The sequence below is a fragment of the Rissa tridactyla genome, chromosome 2 (assembly GCF_028500815.1).
Source record: "Rissa tridactyla isolate bRisTri1 chromosome 2, bRisTri1.patW.cur.20221130, whole genome shotgun sequence".
Classification (NCBI taxonomy): domain Eukaryota; kingdom Metazoa; phylum Chordata; class Aves; order Charadriiformes; family Laridae; genus Rissa; species Rissa tridactyla.
Genome location: NC_071467.1, coordinates 117,629,112 through 117,651,341, shown reverse-complemented (window position 1 = coordinate 117,651,341; position 22,230 = coordinate 117,629,112). Strand labels below are relative to the sequence as shown.

The window sequence follows — 22,230 nt, the reverse complement described above, 5'->3', positions numbered from 1 at the left end:
ATTCCAGTCTACCAAAGACAAATGCTTCTCCCTTTTTCTCTTTTACTCATGCATGCATTTTCTGCTACACATCCTCCCACAATGTGTCTAACCAGCACTCCCTGTCTCTTTCCTTCCACCCAGATTTTTCAACTTACAATCACAGATCCTCTTGCAGATCAGCCGCCTCATTCCTCTGATAGGTCTTCAATCCCCTCACCCTAGGACGGACCCAGCACCTCACATGGCCACATGCGGTAAATTCTCAATACTAATCAAAGATTCTATCAAAAACTGCTCGCAAACACCCTAGATCCACCACTGAGATTTGTGCCGGCATCTTTCTCTCCCTTCCCCGCACTAGGTGCCGCACAACCAATGAGCTGCAAGGTGACATCATCTTCTGCGAGCCACAGCCAGAGGAAAAGGTGAAAATTCTCCATGCAAATAAATTCATTCCCACACACTATATTTGCCACTATTCCAATCTTCCATTTAAAAAAAAAAAAAAAAAATAATTAAGGCAGGCAGACAATACTCTGGAGTTTACATTCCTCTTTCCCATAATTTCAGGTTTGTATATTTTTTAATCAAGAAAGAAATTAATCTCTAGTGACTCAATAAAATAGTCTCAATACAAAATAGTCAGCCTTCCAAAAGAACCCAAACATATTCCAACAGAAGAACGTAACGGTTTCTGAATCCACTTAGGGTAGGGAAGAAGGATTTATCTATAAGCTTGAGCATGGAAGACATATCAGCCTACGGTTCCTATAATAAATAAAATGGGCGAGGCTGAGAGACAGCTGCACTACAGTAATGGAAGCCCAGTTTAGCATACTACCTACTCTAAAACCTGCCATTTCTAAAAAAATAAATAAAATTAATTGCAAAGCTTTGGTATCTCTGGAGTGGTGACTATTTACCCTTTGCTTATTCAGAACTTGCTCCAAGTGAAATGTCAACTATATTTAATAACGTAGCCTCCCAAAGGAAGGCAGCTTTCATTAAAAGGGTAAAGCAAGGTTTTGTCCAACAGCATCTGCAGCACCAAACACTAGAAATACCCCACATTTAACATGCCCGAGATGACTGCTGCTATAGTTAGTACATTTTTCTAGCATTAGCGGAAAGCTGTGTGTTGCACTAACAAATCTTCGTGATTAAAGAAGAAACAAACCACCACAAGAAGCATCTGGATGGATATCGACAATTTCCACTCACATTATTTCCTTCTCTCCTACACACACTGACTTTTAAGAGCATCTCGCTAAGAATAATTGTGTTTGGCTGTGTAAACTCCCTGAATTGCGGAAAAAAGCATCAGCCTTTCCCCCCCTCGCCCCCCCCAAGCACTAGCCCGTGTGTTGCCATGGAAACAGCACTCCCTCTCCGCACACGGGCGGAGGCAGGATACATTTTGATTCCTGCTTGCTCTTACTCTTGGTCTCTTAAATAGAACCAGACATCAAGATTTTTACTTTTTTTTTTTTCTGAACAGGGAAAACCACTAATCCAAACGCCAGGTTAACTGCAGTGAACTGAACGCTGTAATATAAGTGTAAATGGTGATGGTTAATATCTAGGATATCCGCATCATTACAGGTAATTTTAAAATAGCATTAAAAATACCGTGTAGGTTTTTAAGCAGCATGAAGAGATCAACACTGACACGTGAACATGCCATCATGAAAACCGATTAAAAGCGAATGCATGCTTTTCAAATAAAAATTGGGTTTTTTAGGTTTAGTAATGAAAAAGGCTGGGCTTTCAAGTTACTGTCCAACAGCACTACAATGCAGCATTGATATGCAAATATTGCACAAGCAGCCTTTGAAAAAAAATGAAGTTATTTGCTGTACAGTTTTAAAGATAGTAACTAAGCATTTTGCTCATTTCTGCCAAACCTCCTAAATCAAGAAAAACCCTAGACAACATGAAACAGCAGCATACTTTGGGAACCAATGGCTCAGATAAATTAATTTTATTCTTACCAAGCAATTCATTATGGAGTATTAAAAATGGAGAACTGTAGAAGTTACTGCTCGACCACAAAACCCAGAAAGAGAATTTCAGAAAAATTCAAAACTAAATATTCCCAGCTACTGACATATTGTGTAAATTATAGGACAATAAGTTAAACAATGAACTTTACAATACTGTGAAATTACTTTGGCTAGTAAAAAGAATTTTTTCATACATATAAAACATTGTTAACACTGGATTAAAAAAAAACCTACACTATGAAGTAGGTTTATAGTTTCTTAGTCCTCATAAAACATAGCTTTTAAAATAATTTTTTAAAATGTCTAAGTATTTTTGAGAAACACAGAACTGATCTTAACCACTGATACCTGGGTGTTCTTAACTAAACTTTTCAGTATCTATGTTTAAAATAAGTCAAAAACTACAGTACATTCATTAAGCATTCCAAAATTATAGCACAGTACCTTAAATGTATAAAATTAAAAGGTGAAAAGGATCTTTTTTAAGGGTGAAGCAATAACACACCTGAGTTTCTTTTGTTGTGTGTGGTTTTGTTTATGTTGAAATAAACATGAGCAGGAAAATTCTGTACCATTTTTTACAGAAACCAGAGGTTTTCTCCACCCTTTTGGGCCTTTACGCTTTTATTTCCCTAGGCTCTGCTAACAACATAACCCCAATTGATCTTTAGGGACATTCCATTTTCAGAAAGATGCTTAACAGTATTTGTGAAGATCTGAAACCTGAAGTCTATATTCATAGCAGTTAATGAAACAAAGGCATTATATTAGCTTCCAGTACCATCTGCTTTCCATGTGCTCTTACTCATGTGCAACAAGATGCTTGTTTGTAGCTCTATAAAAGCATTTCCATATATTTCAGCATACAGAACCCCAGCTCAAGGTATAACTGTTACTCCACAGGGTATAATCAAGGTGCAGGTTTTGCTCAACCCAGCTGAGACAAACTCGTTTACTATGTGCCTTCCTTTAGCCAATGGACCAGGGCTGGAGCCTCCTGACTGCCAACGTGCAGAGTGTGACGACGGTTGTACTCTCAGTGTCAAGCTGCAAATGTAATGCTAGTTTCATGCAGTCTGCAAACAAAATTAATTTCTACAACAGAAGTCATAAAAGCCTAAGTAGAACTGATATTTCAAAACAAATCTACCTGAAGGATGCAAACACTTTTTCATTCTAGAATGGCTAGGTAGCCTTCATTCTAGCTAATTCTAAAGGCCAAACACTTTCAGTATATCAAATACAAATACACTGGGCAGCTGAGAATGCACTATCCAAACAGCATTTTACAATAAAGTTCTAAGCTGCTAAAAGCAGGAATAAAAAGCTGTATGAATTGCTAGCAACGTACAGACCATCTTAAATGAAAAACACAATTAATGAAAGAAGCTGAACTTCAGTCAAACCTCACAAGACGGTTCTTGCACTCGGTATCTTAATTTTAAATCACAATGGGCAAGAAGAGTTTTGGAGGTAAGCACGCCGCGCAGAGAAGAGCTTAGAATGTAGTACTGCCAAAAGCTCCTGAAGAAACCTGATGAGCAGCAAATGTTCTCACTCCTGAACAAGTTCTCTTCCAGATGAACAACTTAAAGGGAGCAAAAATATCAAGAAAACGTTGTTCTTAGATTCAGAAACCTAGAAACACAAGATTCGACTCCCAAGCATTAGAAATTTCTTCTTCTAATAGCGGAAGAGAGATCTGTACCGCAGAGAAGTGTTCTGCAGGTACTATGCAGCAAGTGAATTGCTATCAAAGAACTGCTGTGCATTTCTACAAAACGTTTCAGAGGAGTCAAAGGAATGTTTCTAGTAAAAAACCCACCACAAACCAACCTGCATGACGTATCAGACCCTAGGGTTTACCACACTTTCAAAACTTGGGGTTTACCAAAGTTATTCTAATATTAAATCCAGACACAGCTGTTCAATTCAAAACACACATCAAAACTCTGACCCATCACAAAGGTTTAAATACTAAAATTCTTAAGAAACAAAGTATGCAATTTGTACTAGAAATAAATAAAATATATGTAGTATCTTTGTGTCTTGTAGCCTTACTCTTGGAGGACAGATTAGAAATATGTAGTGTCTATTTTTTAAAGTATTCAGAGATATCAAAGGATAAGCACTTACAATCAAACTTGATACCCAAAGAACATTCTAGCACTCCCAATGACAAAAACTTCTAAACAACCTATTTACTGTGATTTGGCTATAGAGCAATAAGGGTAATTACAGATGTATCCAGGAACAAAGGAGACTCTAAAACATTTCATATTTAGAGAGAAAAATATTTTATTTTTTAAAGAAAATGAAATTAAGATATATTTATTGTTACTGCAAATCAAGCCTTTACCGTAGCTTGTCTCAAGATTCGTAGAATTGAGACATGTAATATCTAACATTTTCTAAGTTCCAGTCAGTAACAGAAGAAAGAAATACAGTATCATCTATGCGGCTGTAGAAATAGAAGTTCTATATTCTACTCGTGCTACTGAGAAGCAGACAATCTGAAGTTACCCGATCTTCAAGCAGATCGCCAAGTAACACCACGGGGGGGGTGGGGGGAAGGATCCCCTGCAGTAACACCAAACTAAAGCTGGCCAAAAAGGCAAATCTCAATAATGTATCGGTATTGAGGTCTTACACATCTGACACTACTAGGGTTGTAAATACTTCACAGTAGATTGACAATAGTCAAACTAAAGAATATAGTATATTTAATAACACTGCTTTTAAAGTTTTTGTTAAAAACATGCCCTTCCTATATCCGTCTTCCTTTAAGTATTGCTAACAGACAGTAAATGTTTTTGAACTACTGCTAACAGTTCCTCTTCCACACCACAAACTGTTTATAATGACATGATTGCAAAATCCTGCCCAAGTAAAACAATGACAAGTAGTTGAACTCCTTACACTTCCCAAGTCAATCCCACATCCTGCGCCTACCAAGGCAACGACTGCCAGTCTCTCCCTTCAGTGATTTACAAACATTGACTGCATCAATTACTTGGAACATCTGGGACTGGATCGTTAGCTCAATTCCAGATGAACTGGTGCAGCCTACAACAATTTCTGCCAAGCATGAAAATGAAGCCGCAAGCGCTACAGATGCATCAGGTTAGCTGATCCTTCTAATCCATACTTCAAGCCAATGCCCCACATCATTTAGCGAGCACTTTATCCCTTATACATCAGGCATTCCATACAGCCCGAATCTGTTTGTCCTGACACAAAGGACAGGATTCATTTGCCTAAGCACAGTCATCTAAAACTAGTTTAGATAGTCCTGGGTATCCTGTCCGGCTGCCAGCTGACATTCCAGAAGGGCACAGATCTCTTGCGGGTCTCATTCAGCCTTGTTTGCTCCCTGTGGCAAGTGTGGATACTGCAAGGCACCTCAAGTGGCACAAGATGCCTATGTCCGGGCAGCTGAATTGCACCCAGGATGCTTCAGATCTTACCATACAGGCTAATTCCTGGGCATTCTCCCTGTACCACGGCAGGTAGAAGGATCTTGAACCATTAGGACACAAATTCTCATTCAAAACCAAAAATCTGCTTCCCACAATGCTGGAGCATGGTTCTTCATAATGCAGCAGTGTGTAGTGACAAAAATAACATGATGTCACTTACTGATGGATTTGACTTTACTTCATGGTACCTCCTCTGTTTCTCTTTGCGTTCCTGAAGGAGACAACTGTACCTATGACTCAGTGCTGACGAAGAGTTCTCGTGTTCTGTGCAACATATTCTGATGCTCATCAGCAAAATTTCAAACTCTTACCAAAAGAGACTCCTTTTTCCACTATAATCTCACTAATTGGGGTGGGAGGAATGATAATAATGACAAAAGTAGCTAAATAATACAACTTGGTTCAAAAAAAACCCCCAGTGTACTAAAGCCAACTGTGAAGCCAAACATACTCCTTCACATGCTAGTTTTTCAGGCAAGTCCGGTGGACTAGTGTGTCTTTTAAAAAAATATAAAAAAGGCAGCAAGCATGGGGAGCACCAGTCAGTAAGTAACAAGAATGAGGCAAATATTTATCAGTTAAATTTATGCTGTTGATCCAATCTCAAATTCTGATAATGTTCCCCTAACTTTCCAACAAGAGCAGAGTACAGCTCTCCTACATCCACAGCTACAGCATACCGAAAGAGGCACATGCCAGATGTGCTTTTTTTGTTTGTTTTGTTGTTGGTGGTTTTTTTTAAACAAGAATCTAAAGGAATGGGGCAAAAGAGAAGGGAAAACTGGAAAAAGCAGACTAGACCTGATAGAGACATTTAGAAAAGAAATATTTGGGAGTGGCAGTGGCACCTATTCTAATGATGCTAATAATTTATCCATTTCCCTCAATAGTTTCATGAAGGGATATGTTCAGAAAAGATTTAATTCAGAAAAAAATTAACATGTTCTGGTAGTATTTTCCTGACCCCAAAGAAAAGCTAGTCTTATAGTTCATCTCATTATTGTCTGGCTGAAAGACACGACTTAAATACAGGTTTCAAAGAAAGCTGCAACAAGCCAAAACAAGTAACTGAGCTAATCTCCCTCCCAAGCAAAGCTCCATCTCGGTTTCTAGTTCTAGAATACGTCCTTTAAACCAAAGTAAAAGCCGTTTTCTCATTTTTTCCTATTAGAGTTGAAAACAGTTTCTGCAAATCTTGCTTATTTTTAACCTTTGTAGCATCTGTAAAATTATTTCCACAGTCAAATTAAATTTGTTTTAAAAAAAATGATTCTTTAGTCAGTATTAAATTCTTGCAATTGGGCTCTCCTGTTATGCATTTCCCAAATGCTACCCAGAGCAACTTAGTGAAAACTGGAGATGCAGTCAATATTACTGTATTGTAGAAATCATCAATTTCACTTTATTTACAGCTTTCCTCAGGCACGTTCAATAGCCTCCTGAATCAACACCTAATAGTCTATAACCTGTTACTAACCAAAGCACAATTTCATCAGCAAAGGGCGAAGAGAAAGATAGGCAGTACCTCTAGAATTCATGACAATGCAACATCTAAAATAGTATTCACGATTAAATAGCAAGGTTTAAAAAAAGTAAATACTTGCTGTTACTATTCTTCAACACTTCTGCTACCTTAGAGCTTTAGGCCACGCTGCACCATGCCCAGTGCTGAAATGTTAACAAGTTATCTGTCTTTTGGGAGGGGGGACAGAGGCAAAAAAGTATAGAAAGGACACAAACACGATTTGCAGAGGAAACTAAAGACCAATGATTTCTGACAATTTAAACACATAGGTTGTCTCAGTAGCTGTAACACAGAAACTGATGGGAATACTCGTCTGTTTTATCACAAAGTACAATATGTCTACCTCAGCACAGGTGTTTTCTATGAAATGTCAGAAGTAAAGCTGAGAAGGGCAATAACTTCTGAAGTAATCAAGACCTCTGGTAAATGACTATGAGTACACTTGTGGAAAGTCTCCCTATCTAGGCAGTGATTAAAATTAAGTTAGGTAGTTCACTTAAAATAGTAATATCCAAAAAAGAAATGAAAGGCCTGAAGAGAATTTTTACTTGATGCCTGGTAAATCTGTAAACCACAGAAGAGACTCATCATTTGTATCAAAAGTTACGGTTTGCTTAACTGTTGTAGCCTGTCTGAATTCACACCTCATTTTTGGCCTAACACTTCACTCTGTTGCTTAAGTTGCCCTCTAAAAGAGCTACCACTTCACATATATTCTTGAAGTATAAACCCCGCTATTCACCTTTAAAACACTCTGTAACTCAACAGCTAGTCTTTGCTCAGTAAGCCTAGTTTCATTACTGTCTTCATTGCCTAGGCTCCACAAGTCATTTTATGTCTTTCTTCATAAATTTCCTTTGCTTGTGCACCAAGTGCCTACTCTCGATAGCACCGGTATTTTCTTAAGTGAATCTAATGACCTATGTTAAAACCAATATATTTAATATGAAAAGACATTATATTTAGAATACACTATCCATAAATTACAATAGTATGATGAGCATTATCATTGTATTTAAGAAACGTGAGAAAAAAGAACCATTATTTTAGTATCTGTAGCTAAGTCAATCAAACAGCTGATATCCACTGAAGAATAAACTATTTGTGGCATTTCCGATACTTAACTGATTCACACAAAAACACTTGAAGAGTTTACTGATTTGATTTTTCAAACTATCAATTACATCACAGCAAAGGTAAGAGAGGCAGACTTAAGGACCATGTTCATTCACCTTTAACATATTATCACCTGTTTACATGATAGCAAAGATATCTTATAATATTAATATGAAGGTTTACCAACAGTGAGCTTAAATTGTGATTTACTACTAGCAGCTGATAGTGACAGATTTACTTCCGCCATCAGGGAAATTCTTTCAGTATTGAAAGCTTGCATTCCTTTTCAGCATGGCCAGTTTCTGTGTGTTAAACTCAATTTGTATGCTGAAAATGTAAACAAGCAAGGCTGATTCACAAATAAAACATAAATAGAAGAAGCAGAAAGTGTAACTAATATGAACACACAGCAAATAACATGTAGAGAGATTTATTTTTCTAAATTTACTCTAAATCCCCATAGCTCAGGAATTAGAAAATAATATTCATCTCTGAACATGAAAACATGCACAGAACAGCACAGAATAAAGGGGGTTGTTAATGGTCTTTGAGCTCACCAATCAACCTGCTCCCTAACGCACATATTCAAGAGTGGAAATTAAGGAGTTACAGCAAATATTTCCAGTATATAGCTACGATTTTTAGTAGCTACCGTTTCTCCTCTTCTTTTGTGAGAGCATCATCCAATCCCAAAATAATACATACTGCCTGCTTCCCTCAGTGTTTCTAAATAGCTTGCAAAGATCAACTCAACACCGCAAAGAGATTTTAGAAACAATTGACACAGAAATGCTCTTGACCTTAAAGTTCACTAGCAAACCTCATATTGCATAAGTTGATTGACCAAAGGACATTTATCAGGTCAACACACAAAACAATCCCTAACAATAAAAGGATATTTCAGCAAATATAAAACCACCTATGGTAATTGTTTAGATAACTAAGGAACATCATGGGGCTCCTGACATTTGATGAAAGCAGAAATGCCTAATTTGAAGAAAGTAAGTTTCTTCTGCAGGCTGTTAAGAACTTTGCTCTACATCTTCAGCCATTCTCCTCACCTTTCCTAAGGCTCCAATCATCCATAATTTTGAGGCTTTTAAGTGTTTCTCAGTCGAAGAAGAATTTTCACATCAATTAAGCACAGGCGAAGCTATACCAGAGAAATTTTAAACCAGTAACCATAAGAATCTCGTTGTCTACGCTCTATATAGCTGTGCAACTCCTTTGAGTTTCATATTATAGTTACTTCTTGTAAGACTCTACAGCCATAGTTGGTTTTCAAAAGGCTCTTTCAAGTTAAGCACTGCTCTTTCCTGCTGTCGCTACAAAAGCATATTTTGATGAAGAAGCTGGTAAAGGAAAGAATGCACAAACCCCAAAACAATTCTTTAAAACTAAGGTACGTCTATAAATACAATGTACAGAGTGGAATTTCTGATTCAGGTGAACACTACGGCAGAACCTTCGCTTCTGAAGGCATTTTCAGACACCTGAAGTGATCCAGTTATCTCTTCCTTGCTCGTCAGTATTTACTATAGTAAGACTTTACTAAAAATAAAGGAAAAACTCCTCATATTTAATAGATAACAAAGATGAAAATTAACCCTGCAAAGCAAATAGCCAACTAGTCACGTGAAAGTCTTGCAACATCTGTCAAAGAAAATGCTTACTAGACTTTAATTTTCCCCTTGGGCTGTTGGCAATTCTAATGCCTATTTCAAAACACATCTTTTTTTAAAAAAAGAAAAAAACATAATATTAGCAATAGTCTAGAATAATTAAATATGTTTCAAAACAAATCAGGATATCAACTAAAACACCAAAGGTTTTTTTTTCCTTATGTAACTTGTTCTTAAAAACAAATGGAAAGAGACTCCAGAAACAACCAGCATTTTTGAATGCCAGATATCTGAAAACTTTTTCAGTGAACTGCTGTTTCACATTTAATGAAACAACAATCACCATCCACAAGTTCCCCAGAACTGAACACCAAAAATTCCTTGACACTTTCAAAACGTCATTTAGAAACAGGAAGATAAAACTTACTTGTAGTTACTATTCTAGAATATTTAAAAAAAAAAAAATCAAGTGCAGTTATCACTCCAGAAACCATGCTGGTTTTGAGATAACAACTGTGTGTTTATTGTATGTCTGCAGCTGTTTTTTAAGTAAGAAATGCTCTGACTTCCATACTTCCTCCTTGAGTTATTTTTTTTATTCATGTCAGTGTTGAACCTTGCTGTATTCATCCATTCTCTGAGTAGAAACTGTGTCTTTTCATATAGCCCTTGGCTTGTTTACACATTCCCTCCCTCTCCCACTCAGTTGTTTCACTGGTCCCACTGTTCTTTTACTGCTATTAGCAACAGTACGTGCACTTTATAGACAAAACACTACTCAGAATCTATGTTAATCACTGGGAGTAGCATATGACCTTACCGTGAAAAGAAGCTTTGCACTGGTTTGGTTCAGAACAGCAATCGAATTCCAACTCGCGGATCTGCCCTTCCTCTCTCAGGGACAGTGAGTAAAGCCATTTCCCAAACCAATGTGCCCACCAACTGCTAATAACGGAAGAGGAGGGGTGCGGAGCAATTACAGGGAAAGGAGCCAGTGCAGGCACAGTCAGCATGTAAAAAAAAAAAAAAAAAAAAAAAAAAAAAAAAACACAAAAAACAGGCCCAAAGAAGAACAGAAAAGGGAACAAGTCATGCATTTCTATCCCCCAGGAAAAAAAAACTTCTGCTACTATCTGTAATTTTTTTTTTCTTCCAGGAAAACAGCTCTGAATGGTACAAAGCACCACAGTTACATCCTGACCAATTCCTAGGCCATTGTAGTAATTGCTTTATTACCATCACTCAGAGGACTCTGTTGGTTTAAAAAACCTCCTCCCAGAGGAATGGAAAATCAGAAATACACATCAGAAACGCATACGCACTACAATCATATTTATTTAATTTATTTAAAATCAAGCTAATGTCTCAAACATCACTATAGCCTCTGTACCTTTAACATGTCCAATCTTTTCTTCTTTTTTTTTTCAAAAGTAAAATATAAAAGCTGTACAGCACCCACATTTTACAGAAACTACTAATCAGATTAAAGACTTAGAAAGACAGCCTTCCCTTAGAAGAACATCAGGGAATGGAAGATAATTGTTCTTGTGCTCTAGGACCATGCATACATTAATGAAGTGTTTTGAAAGAAGACAAAACCCATAATTCGATATGCATATGTAGTAAGATAGAAGGATAATTCCTATTCATGAACCAGTCACATACGGTTTATCATCTGAAATCTGACAGGTGTTTAAAGTCATGAAACATCATTGCATTGTATGTCATTTAAATAAAAATCCACTAATAAATAAAGTAGACTCATCTCATTCATTATATGATTCAAAATAGCATACTTAGTGTATACTAGCAGAACAAATGTGGGCACCAAATATGTCCTCTTACAAAGCTGATTATATGCTTTTACATAGCCCTCAAATACCTTATGTCTGGTACTGCAATATGTTTAGTACATCTTAAGAAAACCTATGTCTAATCTTCTCTTCATGGCCCCTCATAGTTTTAGGCACGTAATTTTGTCCTTATTCTAATTACCTTGTTCAGCTGGGAGCAAGACAGTCCCTTACCTACGAAACAACCAAGTTGCATAGCACAGATTGACAACAGGGTGAGAAAGCACTGATGGAAGCCACTGTTATTACAAACCCCGAAGAAAATGCACAATACGATGTGCCGCGCTGCAATTCCGTTAGCGACCTCCTAAACACCCTAATCTGGTTATCAACGGATAAGGGCAGAAATGCATTATCCTCTCCAAGGAACAAGAAATCCAGAGCAAGGAACGGTTCCTGACTGGTTTTCCTTGGCAGCCATAGAACACAACTTGCTGGTCACACGCAGACCGACATTCACATAAGTATGTGAAATGCCTTTAAGACCGAGATGGTGCATGCTTTCCCACTGGCACGCATTCAGTACAGAAGAAGGAACAGTCTGATTGTCTCCTGGGCCACAAACACAGTACTAATTTTCTTCCTCTACAGTCTTCCAACAAAAGAGTGGAGAGCTTGAGACAGTTAACGTGGGGGCAAACAGAAAATCTGGCGCTTCCCTTTAATCTTCACTTGAGAAATCAGATTAAGATTCAACAGTTAAGCACCAGGTTTTATTTACATTTCTGCTCGTGCTCAAGAAAACTGAAAAAATTCCAAAAGGTTAAAATAAGCCAGTGCCCTGTATTCAAGATAAAATGTTGAAATTGCCACCTCTATACAGCATTTCCAAACCTACTCTGTGCAATTCTGTAACATATCTAGGCTGATTAAGTGAGCAAACCAAATAAAATAAATAAAAAATTCTGTTCTCTGAAGTATCTGCACAACACCTTCCAGAAGATCAGCACAGTCTCACAAATAAGAAGTTAAACACATACACTGGCCACAACAAAGCGACATTTTGTCAAGAAAAGTATTTCTCAAAGGCTACAGAACCACTAACCTTAAAACTGACTGTTTCTTCTATGTTACACATATTAAGAGGATGTACAGGATATTTGCAAAACAAAAGACCATGGCAAAACCTACATTTAAATTAAAAAAAAAAAGTCAAAGAGTTTTCTTAATAGTAACTAAGGTTTTGTTTTCCCTAGCAGTTTCATAACACAGCATCAGAAGACTGAATTCCTTGTAAATGTGGTAAGCAGTAGTTTTAAGAGACCAACAGCTACATAATCATCCTACACACTGTTAATTGTATCTGGCATTACTGCTCAAAGCTCCTACACAGAATGTCAGCTGACTGCCTGAACAGTACTTTGTTCTTAGTGCCTTTGTTAATGACGAATTAAATTATACAGAAGAGAGCTTCACAACCACCCTCACTTTATAAACCTCGACCATTACAGAACCACAAAAATCCTATGGCTTTGCCGAGGGAATACAGTTATTCCTTAACGTGCTACAACTTGCATGCTTCATCTGCAAGTTACCACAATCCATGTTTACACCATGGAGAACTGTGTTACTTCACAGGAAGCAAACAAAGACGAAGAAAAACATTCCTAGAAAAAAAATCTCAGCAAGAAAGGGCTTACTACATGTTTAGCTCTACAAAGACCATGACTTCCCTTGCATCTTGCAGATAAGAAAAAAAAAAAAAAATACAAACATCACGGAATTGCCCAAATTTTTTTAAAGTATTAAGTCCAGCCTTAATTTCACTGGTCCGGTCACACTGATAATCCCTTTCAGCCTCTAACATATCAGAGCTAAGTGAAAAACATACATTTCAGGACGCCTGAAGAAAAGGTCTTTCTCAGGATTCTTACTACTGATTTTTTAGCAAATTCAGATAAAAGATTCACCTTAATCTAAATATGTGATCTTTGTAAGACCATGTTCCTTAACGTTTTTAGAAACTATATAATCACTTTTGAAAGCACAGCCCTCCCATTACATTCCTAAACTTGCTCCAAGTCAAATGAACGCTTCTCAAGTTTCCCTGAAAATAATAATGCATATATATATGAAAGTCATCAAGTTGTTAAGCTCAAAGAACCTGGCTGTCACGCCAGGTGATAAAGATAAAACATATGTCCAGTTTTTAACCAAAACACAGCAATATAGCTTGTATTGCTTTACTGACCTACTTACCATTGGTTTGTGTAACATTACACTGTGCTGTGACGGAAACGTAGTAACATCATGGGATGTCTTTATTAAATATATATTCCTTTACCTCGAAGCAAGGCACCTCTTTTATGGCTGCACTGAATTACTGTAAATTTCTTCACAAAGCAGCACAGATTAATATAGGCTTGTTTACAGGAGGGATATAGTAAATTCACTCTTGTGGTAGGGCGCTAGGTAACACAAGTAATGCGGCGACAAGAGGGGGAAAGGAGAATGCCAACATAAAAATGCAGAGTGGAAACTGCCAGCGCTGTAAATAATTAAGACCACGCACCTCCCCAGAAATCCACGAACGGTTAATTATTTTTTTTAAAACAGCAGAACGGAGACCTGCCACGCTCGGTGCCCCACGGGAAAGTGCCCTCCATCCGTGACCCACGGACTCCGGTGGGGGCAAGACCTCGACCTGCCACACCGGAGGCTTCACACCCCCCGTGCGGCCAGACCTGCCTTTAGGGGGAGAAGAGGAGCGGGCCCCGGCAGCCCGCCCTCCCCCTCACCGGAGGGCATCATCGCCCGGCCCCTGCGGCCACCGAGCGCCCTGACCCCCCTGCGCCCCCACAGGCCTGCAAACAACCTCCCCACGTACCCCGGTGTGCGTGTCCCCAGTCCCCTCCCGGGGGCAGCGCCGGTGCCCCGGGGCCCGCACTCACCGTCCCCCACAGCCATCATGCCGCGGCCGTGCCGCCGCGGCGGGTGCCGGCTCCCTGCCTGCCAGCAGCAGCCACCGCCGCCGCCCGCCCCGCTTCAAAATAGTAGTCCCCGCCTCGCGCGGGAACCCCGCACCTCCCGCCACCCCGCCCGGCCCCGTCCCAACGGGGACTTTTACTTGCGCTCCGCCCCCGACGCGGCGGTCACGTGCTCCGCGGGGTTCCCGTTCCGCCCCCCCCCCACCCCCGCCCGGCCCTTCCGCGGCCGCGGGGAGGCGCGGGCCAGGGCGGGACGTTCCACCCCGAAGGGGAAGTTTTGCCCCCCGCGGAAAACGATGTGAGACCCTGAACTGCTTCCTGCGTGGCTGCCTGGGTCAGGGCAGGCATTCCACAAAAACAAATCAACCAAAAATAAAGTAAACCCAAATAACAAATCATTATTATTATTGCTGTTGTTGTTATATATTATATAATATATATTATTATAATATATAATGATAATAATAAAAATAAAAAGCGCAAAAATAAAAAACTCAATAAATTAAAAATAAACACAAAACAACAAAAAATAAAACCACCAAAATTAATAAAAAAAACCCACCCCCAAAATAAAAAAATAACCCTCCCAAATAAAAAATAAAAGAAACAAAACACCCAAAACCAAACCAAAACAAAAAACTCAAAAAACCACCACCAACAAAAAAAAAAAACCACCGAAAAAAAAGCCCCCCAAAAACTAGAAGAAAAACAATACAAACAAAAAAAGACCAAAAACAAAACGCTGCAAAAACCCACCCAAAATAAAACAAAAATCCACAAAAAAAACCCCAAACAAACTCAAAACCAAACCAAAAAACCCCCCAGGAAGCAGAAGACTGGTCGTTGAAGAAAGCTGCTCTTTGACGAGAGTTCTCGGAAACCCCCTGAGAAGTTGAGGAGAACCGGCTTGTTTAAAGCATGCCTGCGACAGACGCTGGAGGGCACTTTGCAGTGGTACCGAAATTCTAACGAAAACCTCCCCCAAACCTGAACTCCTGTTGACAGTTCATTCCCAAGTCGATGTCTTAAGAGACACAGTGAAGGTAGAAAGAGTGCATGCCAATAAAGCTATTTAAAAAAACCCCAAAAGTGCTTCCAATTTACTTCATCTTGCCTAAGGAAAAGTTTAAAATGGAGACAGGACGCAGAACCATAACGGGCACTGGGCTGCGCAGCAGCTGTAAGCCACGCTTTTTGCAGGAGCCAGGGCGCATTTCCCCAAAGTAATAATTCAAAAACTCATGCAAGTTCCTTAAAACCCAGAATCACAGAACGGCAGGGGTTGGAAGGGACCATTGGAGATCATCTAAGTCCAGCCCCCTGCCAGAGCAGGGTCACCTAGAGCAGGTTGCACAGGAACGCGTCCAGGCGGGTTTTGAATGTCTCCAGAGACGGAGACTCCACCACCTCTCTGGGCAGCCTGTTCCAGTGCTCTGCCACCCTCAAATTAAAGAAGTTCCTCCTCATGTTTAGGTGGAACTTCCTGTGTTCCAGTTTATGCCTGTTGTCCCTTGTCCTGTCGCTGGGCACCACTGAAAAGAGTCTGGCCCCATCCTCTTGACACCCACCCTTTAGATATTGATAAGCATTGATGAGATCCCCCCTCAGTCTTCTCTTCTCCAGGCTGAACAGACCCAGGACTCAGCTTTTCCTCACAGGAGAGATTCTCCAGTCCCTGTGGAAGCATCAGCCTGCTGAGGCCCTTTGCTTCCTAATAGACGTAAACTCGCCCTTCCATTTACACTGGACAGTAAATTTTCCTCTTTAAAATTCTAAACCAGCAAGAATAACAGCTGAAATTTGAAATAACGTGGCTACACTCTGGCCACTCACATTGAGCAAGCAAGAGAAATGCACATAGCTCAAAAGCCCTATAAAATAATCATGGCAGCTGTCACCAGTTTCCGTATTTCCCGACTGATGTACATTCCCGCTGTGCCACACCGGTGAGCTCTGTCAAGAGTATGTCGTCATCATCTCCATAGTAACTGTATTTCCATAAAGAAAACAGCACAGGGAAATAAAAAACAAGAGCGTAATGTGGAAAAACAGATACACACTAGTGCTATGGATTTTTACTCGCCTTTTTTTTTTTTTTTTTAAACATATACCTCAACTGTATCTTTATCATCCATAACACAGTTTCCCCGCAACGGTGATACCAACATCGCTGTATCCTACCTGTCACATTTTACATTTCCAAAGCCAACACGATGAGGCATACCACTGAAATGGGAAAATTGCACGGGTTGGACAAAGATGTACAATTTATATTCAGCTCGAATCACTCTTGCCTGCTCAACGAGGAGCAAAGTAGAGAGCTCAATATTATTATTTTCCCTACTTTTAAATCCCTGTCTCAAAATTTACACTCCTACCCGGTATAGGAGTCTGTTTAAATTCTCTCCAAGAAAACAGTATTTACAAATCTCAGGCAGCAGAAACGAGCGCTTTTGCAGCTTTGAGATTGGCTGCCAGTTCCGTTTCCATAGAAATGAACATTCATTTGCTGAAAAATGGGGAGGCGCCTTAAAGAACCTTCTCCAGTTTGGAGAGATACTATACATTTCTGGTGGAGTGAAAGGGCAAAAACAGCAGCACGTGTTAAGATTTTCGCTTAACAAGCAAACATCCTGACATGATTCTCTTAATTTGCAACATCATTATGAATGTAAACAAACCCCAAGGTTTTCATGGCAGCTAATTCATTCACATAATTCACATTAAAGGAATGATGTCTGCTTTTATGGCCCACTGCTGAGGGCAAGGGAAGATGGGGGAAGCAGGGAAAAATAACTTTAAAAAAAAAATAATCATCAAAGGTCAGTTGGAGAAGCAAGACAGAAGTGTTCAAGGCCAGGCTGGATGAGGCTTTGAGCAGCCTGGTCTAGCGGGAGGTGTCCCTGCCCATGGCAGGGGGGTTGGAACTAGATGATCTTTAAGGTCCCTTCCAACCCGAACCATTCTATGATTCTATTTGAGCCTGTAAGTCACCCTCATCAAGCAAAAGCACTAAGCCTCTTGCCCAGTCCCCTCGTTAGACACGGTGCCTTCTCATCTGTTGGCTTTTGAAACCCCTTGCTACATCCTGCCCCAATTACTCCATCCATGCTTGTTTCAATACGCTCTTCACCTTGTCCACCCTCCAAGGGGACCTGCCAGTCTAACAGAAACTCGTTGCCTCCTCCTCTTTACAGTTTCATTGACTTTACAGAGTCAATAAAGGAAGACGGTAACACAAGGCTAAAGGGACCGTTCATGCTAAATACACTCCAAACACAGTCACAGGGATAATAAGATATTAAATCTACCAGCGTGCGTAAGACTGCCGGTACCATATCTTTTCCTCCCTCCATTTCTCCCGCATACCAATACGTTTTCAAAACCTGTCATGTGTTTACTCACGTTAGTACAAACATATATTTTTTTAAATATATATTTGTTTGGATCATTAAAATACTATGGAAAACGTTCTTGTACTCAACGAGTGTTTAAAGCTGCGACTTTTGAGGTTTGGTGGGGTTTGTTGTTGTTGTTCTTCTTGTTTTTCCTCCTAAGTACACGCTGAATAAAGAGTCGGAACAACTGACATTAGTATTGTTTGATGAAAGAATCCTAAGTCACATCTCTGGATCCTCAGAAACTAGGTCAACGCAACAAAGATTTGCTACCAGAGCAGCGTCACGCTCAGGACTGGGAAGAAGCCGACATCTTCCACGGTTGCGTTCGCAAGCCCTTCCCTATCCATCACACACTGAAGAGAACCCTCATCAGTGCTGTTAACTCATTTGGGAAAGTAACTCAACCTGGCAAAAAGCCACTCCTTTTGCTGGTAAAAAGGTCTGCTAGAGAACTGCGCCAGCCTAATTGTATTAAAGCCTGTTGAGCAGTTTTTGGCACACACTTTCCCCCTTGGAAACATAACCCCATTTCCCCTTAACTTCCCAAACCCTCCTCCAAAATATCCAAAGCACACACACACAAAAAAAAAATATCCTCAACACCGCAACAGCTGTAGAGATGTTTGATAAAGCTCCTAAAAAAAAAGCTGGTAACAAGGCTACAGGAATTCCACAGTAACTTTCAATCTACACATGCAAGCAGTAAATACAAATTGTCCTTCAGAGAATAATGAAGGACAAAGCCAAGATAAAGCACTAACAATGGAAGAGTATCTTGTTCAATAACATTAAAAATTTGTCTAGATGAATGCAACGGATAAACTAGGTTCAAGCAAAAATACTGAAACCAACATATTAGAGGGATTCCATCTCTACCATACCAAAACAGAATCATAGTAACTTTCACACAGAAATTGACACCTACAAGACGAAGTAAATGGTTTATATGCTGTAGATCAGCATTAATATCTGCATTTTACAGATGAGACAAAAACAGCTTAAAGAAAAATAGTCAACTCTCTTAAAATAGAGACAAAAAGCTCAGAAGTGCTATGTAAACTTATCCAGCAATGTTGTATTTATATTTTCATAGCTATTTAAATTATTTCAATGCATTTATATTCCCTCATGTAACTTTCTCCATTCTCCTGAGAACTACCAACAGAAAAAAACCAACATGTAAAATACATCTTTGAACCTCTCAAACCTATGCAGCAGTATTAACTTTAAATGTAAAAGATAATGGTTTACCCTTCCCGAGTGAGTAAATTTACAATCTAACATAACATTTATGCAAAACATTTTCTCCCAAAATTAATATGTTTTCTTTGGGTTTTTTTATATTAATCCTTACAAATCTACTTTCTGTATTTTTCAAGTTATTTCGAGAATAACAATGTCTTATTTCAAAGCAGAATGCTGTATAGAAACTCTTACTACCTCAAAGAAAAGATTGCAAAAACACATTCCTTTGAACCCACAGTCTCTTCTGTTTTCACACTAACAAGGAAACGGTGAGAATATTTAAAATGAAAAGGTGTATTTGAGTACATTAACAAATCATATGCATTCCTCAAAATATTTTTACTCCTGCATAGTTACACTTTTCAGATCTGCCAGAACCTCTTTCTCAGGCAGCATAGCTGTTTTGAAAGGAAAATGAACATCAGAGACCCCCCCCGCCCCATAAAACAAGAACTACTGATTCTTTGCTGAAGACAAGACAATGAAGCTTTCAAAAACAACTCCATTGAAGCCACTACCACAACACCTCCCTTGTTTGTGCTGTTATGTAACAGTATTTTTAAACAGTTTTTTCTGAAATTATAGTTCTTAGTAAGAAAGAATTACGGGTTTACTCTTTTATACTACAAAATACTCTACCAAGAATGCAGTGGGAAGCAACAAGGATTCTCAGCACAACAGGTTTTCTTTTCATGAAACACACCAAAAAAAAAGTCTTAATTTCAACATTTGAGTGACTCTGAATGCTGTGATCGCCTATTTCTGTAATTTCAAACTCCGTGTATTATAATCATTATTCATCATTTTAACTGAGAAGGAATCAAACATATTCACCATTAAATTACCACTTTCTTTTAGAAATATACTGTAAGATAGGATAAAGGTTCTTTTCTTTTTTTTTTCCCATGCATGAATGAATACTTTGCAGGATTCTTGCATCCTCCACTGAGCACACATGCAACTTGTCAAAGACTCACTGCTTGTTTCCATGCAGTTTCAATACTTTTTCCAATTGTATTCTGAAAATACTTTCAGTAACAGAGGATAAGTTTGTTTCACTAAGTGTCTCATTTTCTTAGTACTTGCCTATGTTTGTAGTCATCCACTTCACACTGATAATGCTAGGATTTAAATATTTATCTTGTATTAATCTAAAGCTGATAATAAATATATGATCTTTGATACTCACCATTGACGTTACTTAGAATCATATTTCCAGAGTTTCTTACTTCATCAAATTTTGCGAAGATTGTTTGCAACCTGTAAAGAACAACAAAAAAAATATTTTTACATCTCTGAAATCCCCCAGGTTACTGGTAAAAACAGAAATCAGTTTATTATCACACCTAAAGCGGTAATACAGAATATACACAAGGGATTAAGAGTATCTAGAAACAATTCCCAAAGGACAACTTTAGTTGAGCATCTTCACACAAACACACAGAAAACTAAGTCAGCTTAGCAAAAAGCAAAACTGGGCATCGTTATTAGCATGATTAAAAATAACTAAAAATCTAAAACTCAGGTTCAGTGATAGTATATACTGGGTTCAGATGACTGTGATATTACCCTATTTATACGCAACACCAAAAGGCAACAATTTGAACTATGGAATGATCATGTGGGAAAAAACCCTCGTAAATAGTAATAAATAGTAAAAAATAGTAATCATGTGGGATTACTATTTAATTTGTTCTGAGACAATTACTAATTTTCTTCAAAATTTTTGTTCCTCAACATTTTCTCAGTTTTGTTATGAAAATACTTTTGTAGCAGTTAGCACTTCCACAGGGAAAAAAAAAAAGGAAATACTTTTTTTCTAATCTTAAAATACAGTAAATACTTTAGTTATATTCAACACACACCCTGCTAATTTAAACACTCAAAAATATGAAAACACACTGCAAGTGTTTAGCTACATGTAAGTATCAAAAAAACCCAAAAACACCAAACACCCAAACCCCCCAAAAGCTCTAGATTTGCAAACTAGTGCCACAAGGGAGAAAACGCTTTCCTTCAAGCAAGAAAGCTGGCAAAACACTTAAACAGCCATTTCTCATCACTTCTGCAGAAAACTCAATAAAAGCAGTGGAAGTATCTCACAGAAAAAACGTGACCCGCAGGCTACCAATGGGTTTGTACTGACATAATACACTATTCAACTGCAAACAATTGAGAACATTTTCTTACATTTCTCCAAAGACTTGCCTGCATTTTAGACTACTCAGAATATGATAATATCTAACATGCACATGAAGTTTTAGCTACAAGACTAGCAGGACTGAATCCTGACCTTAAACGCAGAGTTATGAACTACAAATCTCATCATAGTCTGCAACTTTCTGAACAGGTACAGTTCAGGTAGGTTACCAGTACTAGAGACTATATTACCCAACTCAAAATTTGCTAAAAGAGCAAATACTGAAAGGCTCTGTTTACAACTTACAGTCCAAAGTATTTTAAGACAAACCAAGAAAAATGGATAAGAACAGTGCTTGGGCATGAAAATTCTCACAATACATATGGGAACAAAGTCAAGGACATACAAAGATTTAACTTTAAAATTTCCTTATGCCCACAGCACTTTTAGTCAATGATCCGTATAGAGAGGTTGTGCAGAGTCTACCTTCTCTGACACGTAGCACACCCCTTTCATTCACTGGTACCTCATTTAGCTAGTAACGAGGAAAGTGATATAATCATGAAACGCAGCCAGACAACAGTATAAAAAGCCTGAGCCTTTCCCCACGCTTTCAAATGTTTTAAGACTCTGACAATGCGTTATTTTTACTTTCCAAATACTTCAAGGCAACGTGCTACAGAGCAAATTTGCCCTGCACTTAACAGGCCCACAACAAGAACTACCCAGATTTAGCTGAGAATTCCACTAAAAGGCCTACCCTGCCGCAAGCATCTAGAAGAAAGAAAAACAAAAAAACTCTTAATCCTAGAAGTCAATAACCCGTAACACAAACCAGCAGTTATTCTACCATCTCAACTTATCTCAAAACTATATGTAGCTCAGTAGTAGTTTGCATAATCTTCCCCTAATGGACTTGCCAGTCTTTCTGGAACCC

The 22,230-nt window shown here is 38.7% G+C and overlaps 1 protein-coding gene across 28 annotated transcripts in view; it reads right to left on the bottom strand.

Annotated features, from left to right (window-relative positions):
- Positions 1 to 22,230, bottom strand: part of CLASP2 (cytoplasmic linker associated protein 2) — a 154,817-nt gene that overhangs the window by 91,238 nt on the left and 41,349 nt on the right. For 27 of the 28 annotated variants that reach the window (XM_054193579.1, XM_054193581.1, XM_054193591.1 and 24 more), the window contains one exon: positions 20,343 to 20,413. In XM_054193579.1, coding sequence (XP_054049554.1) covers positions 20,343 to 20,413 — 71 coding nt within the window. Of the gene's footprint in view, positions 1 to 14,471; positions 14,605 to 20,342; positions 20,414 to 22,230 lie in introns of those variants that run through there. The other variant, XM_054193597.1, reaches the window with a different exon arrangement.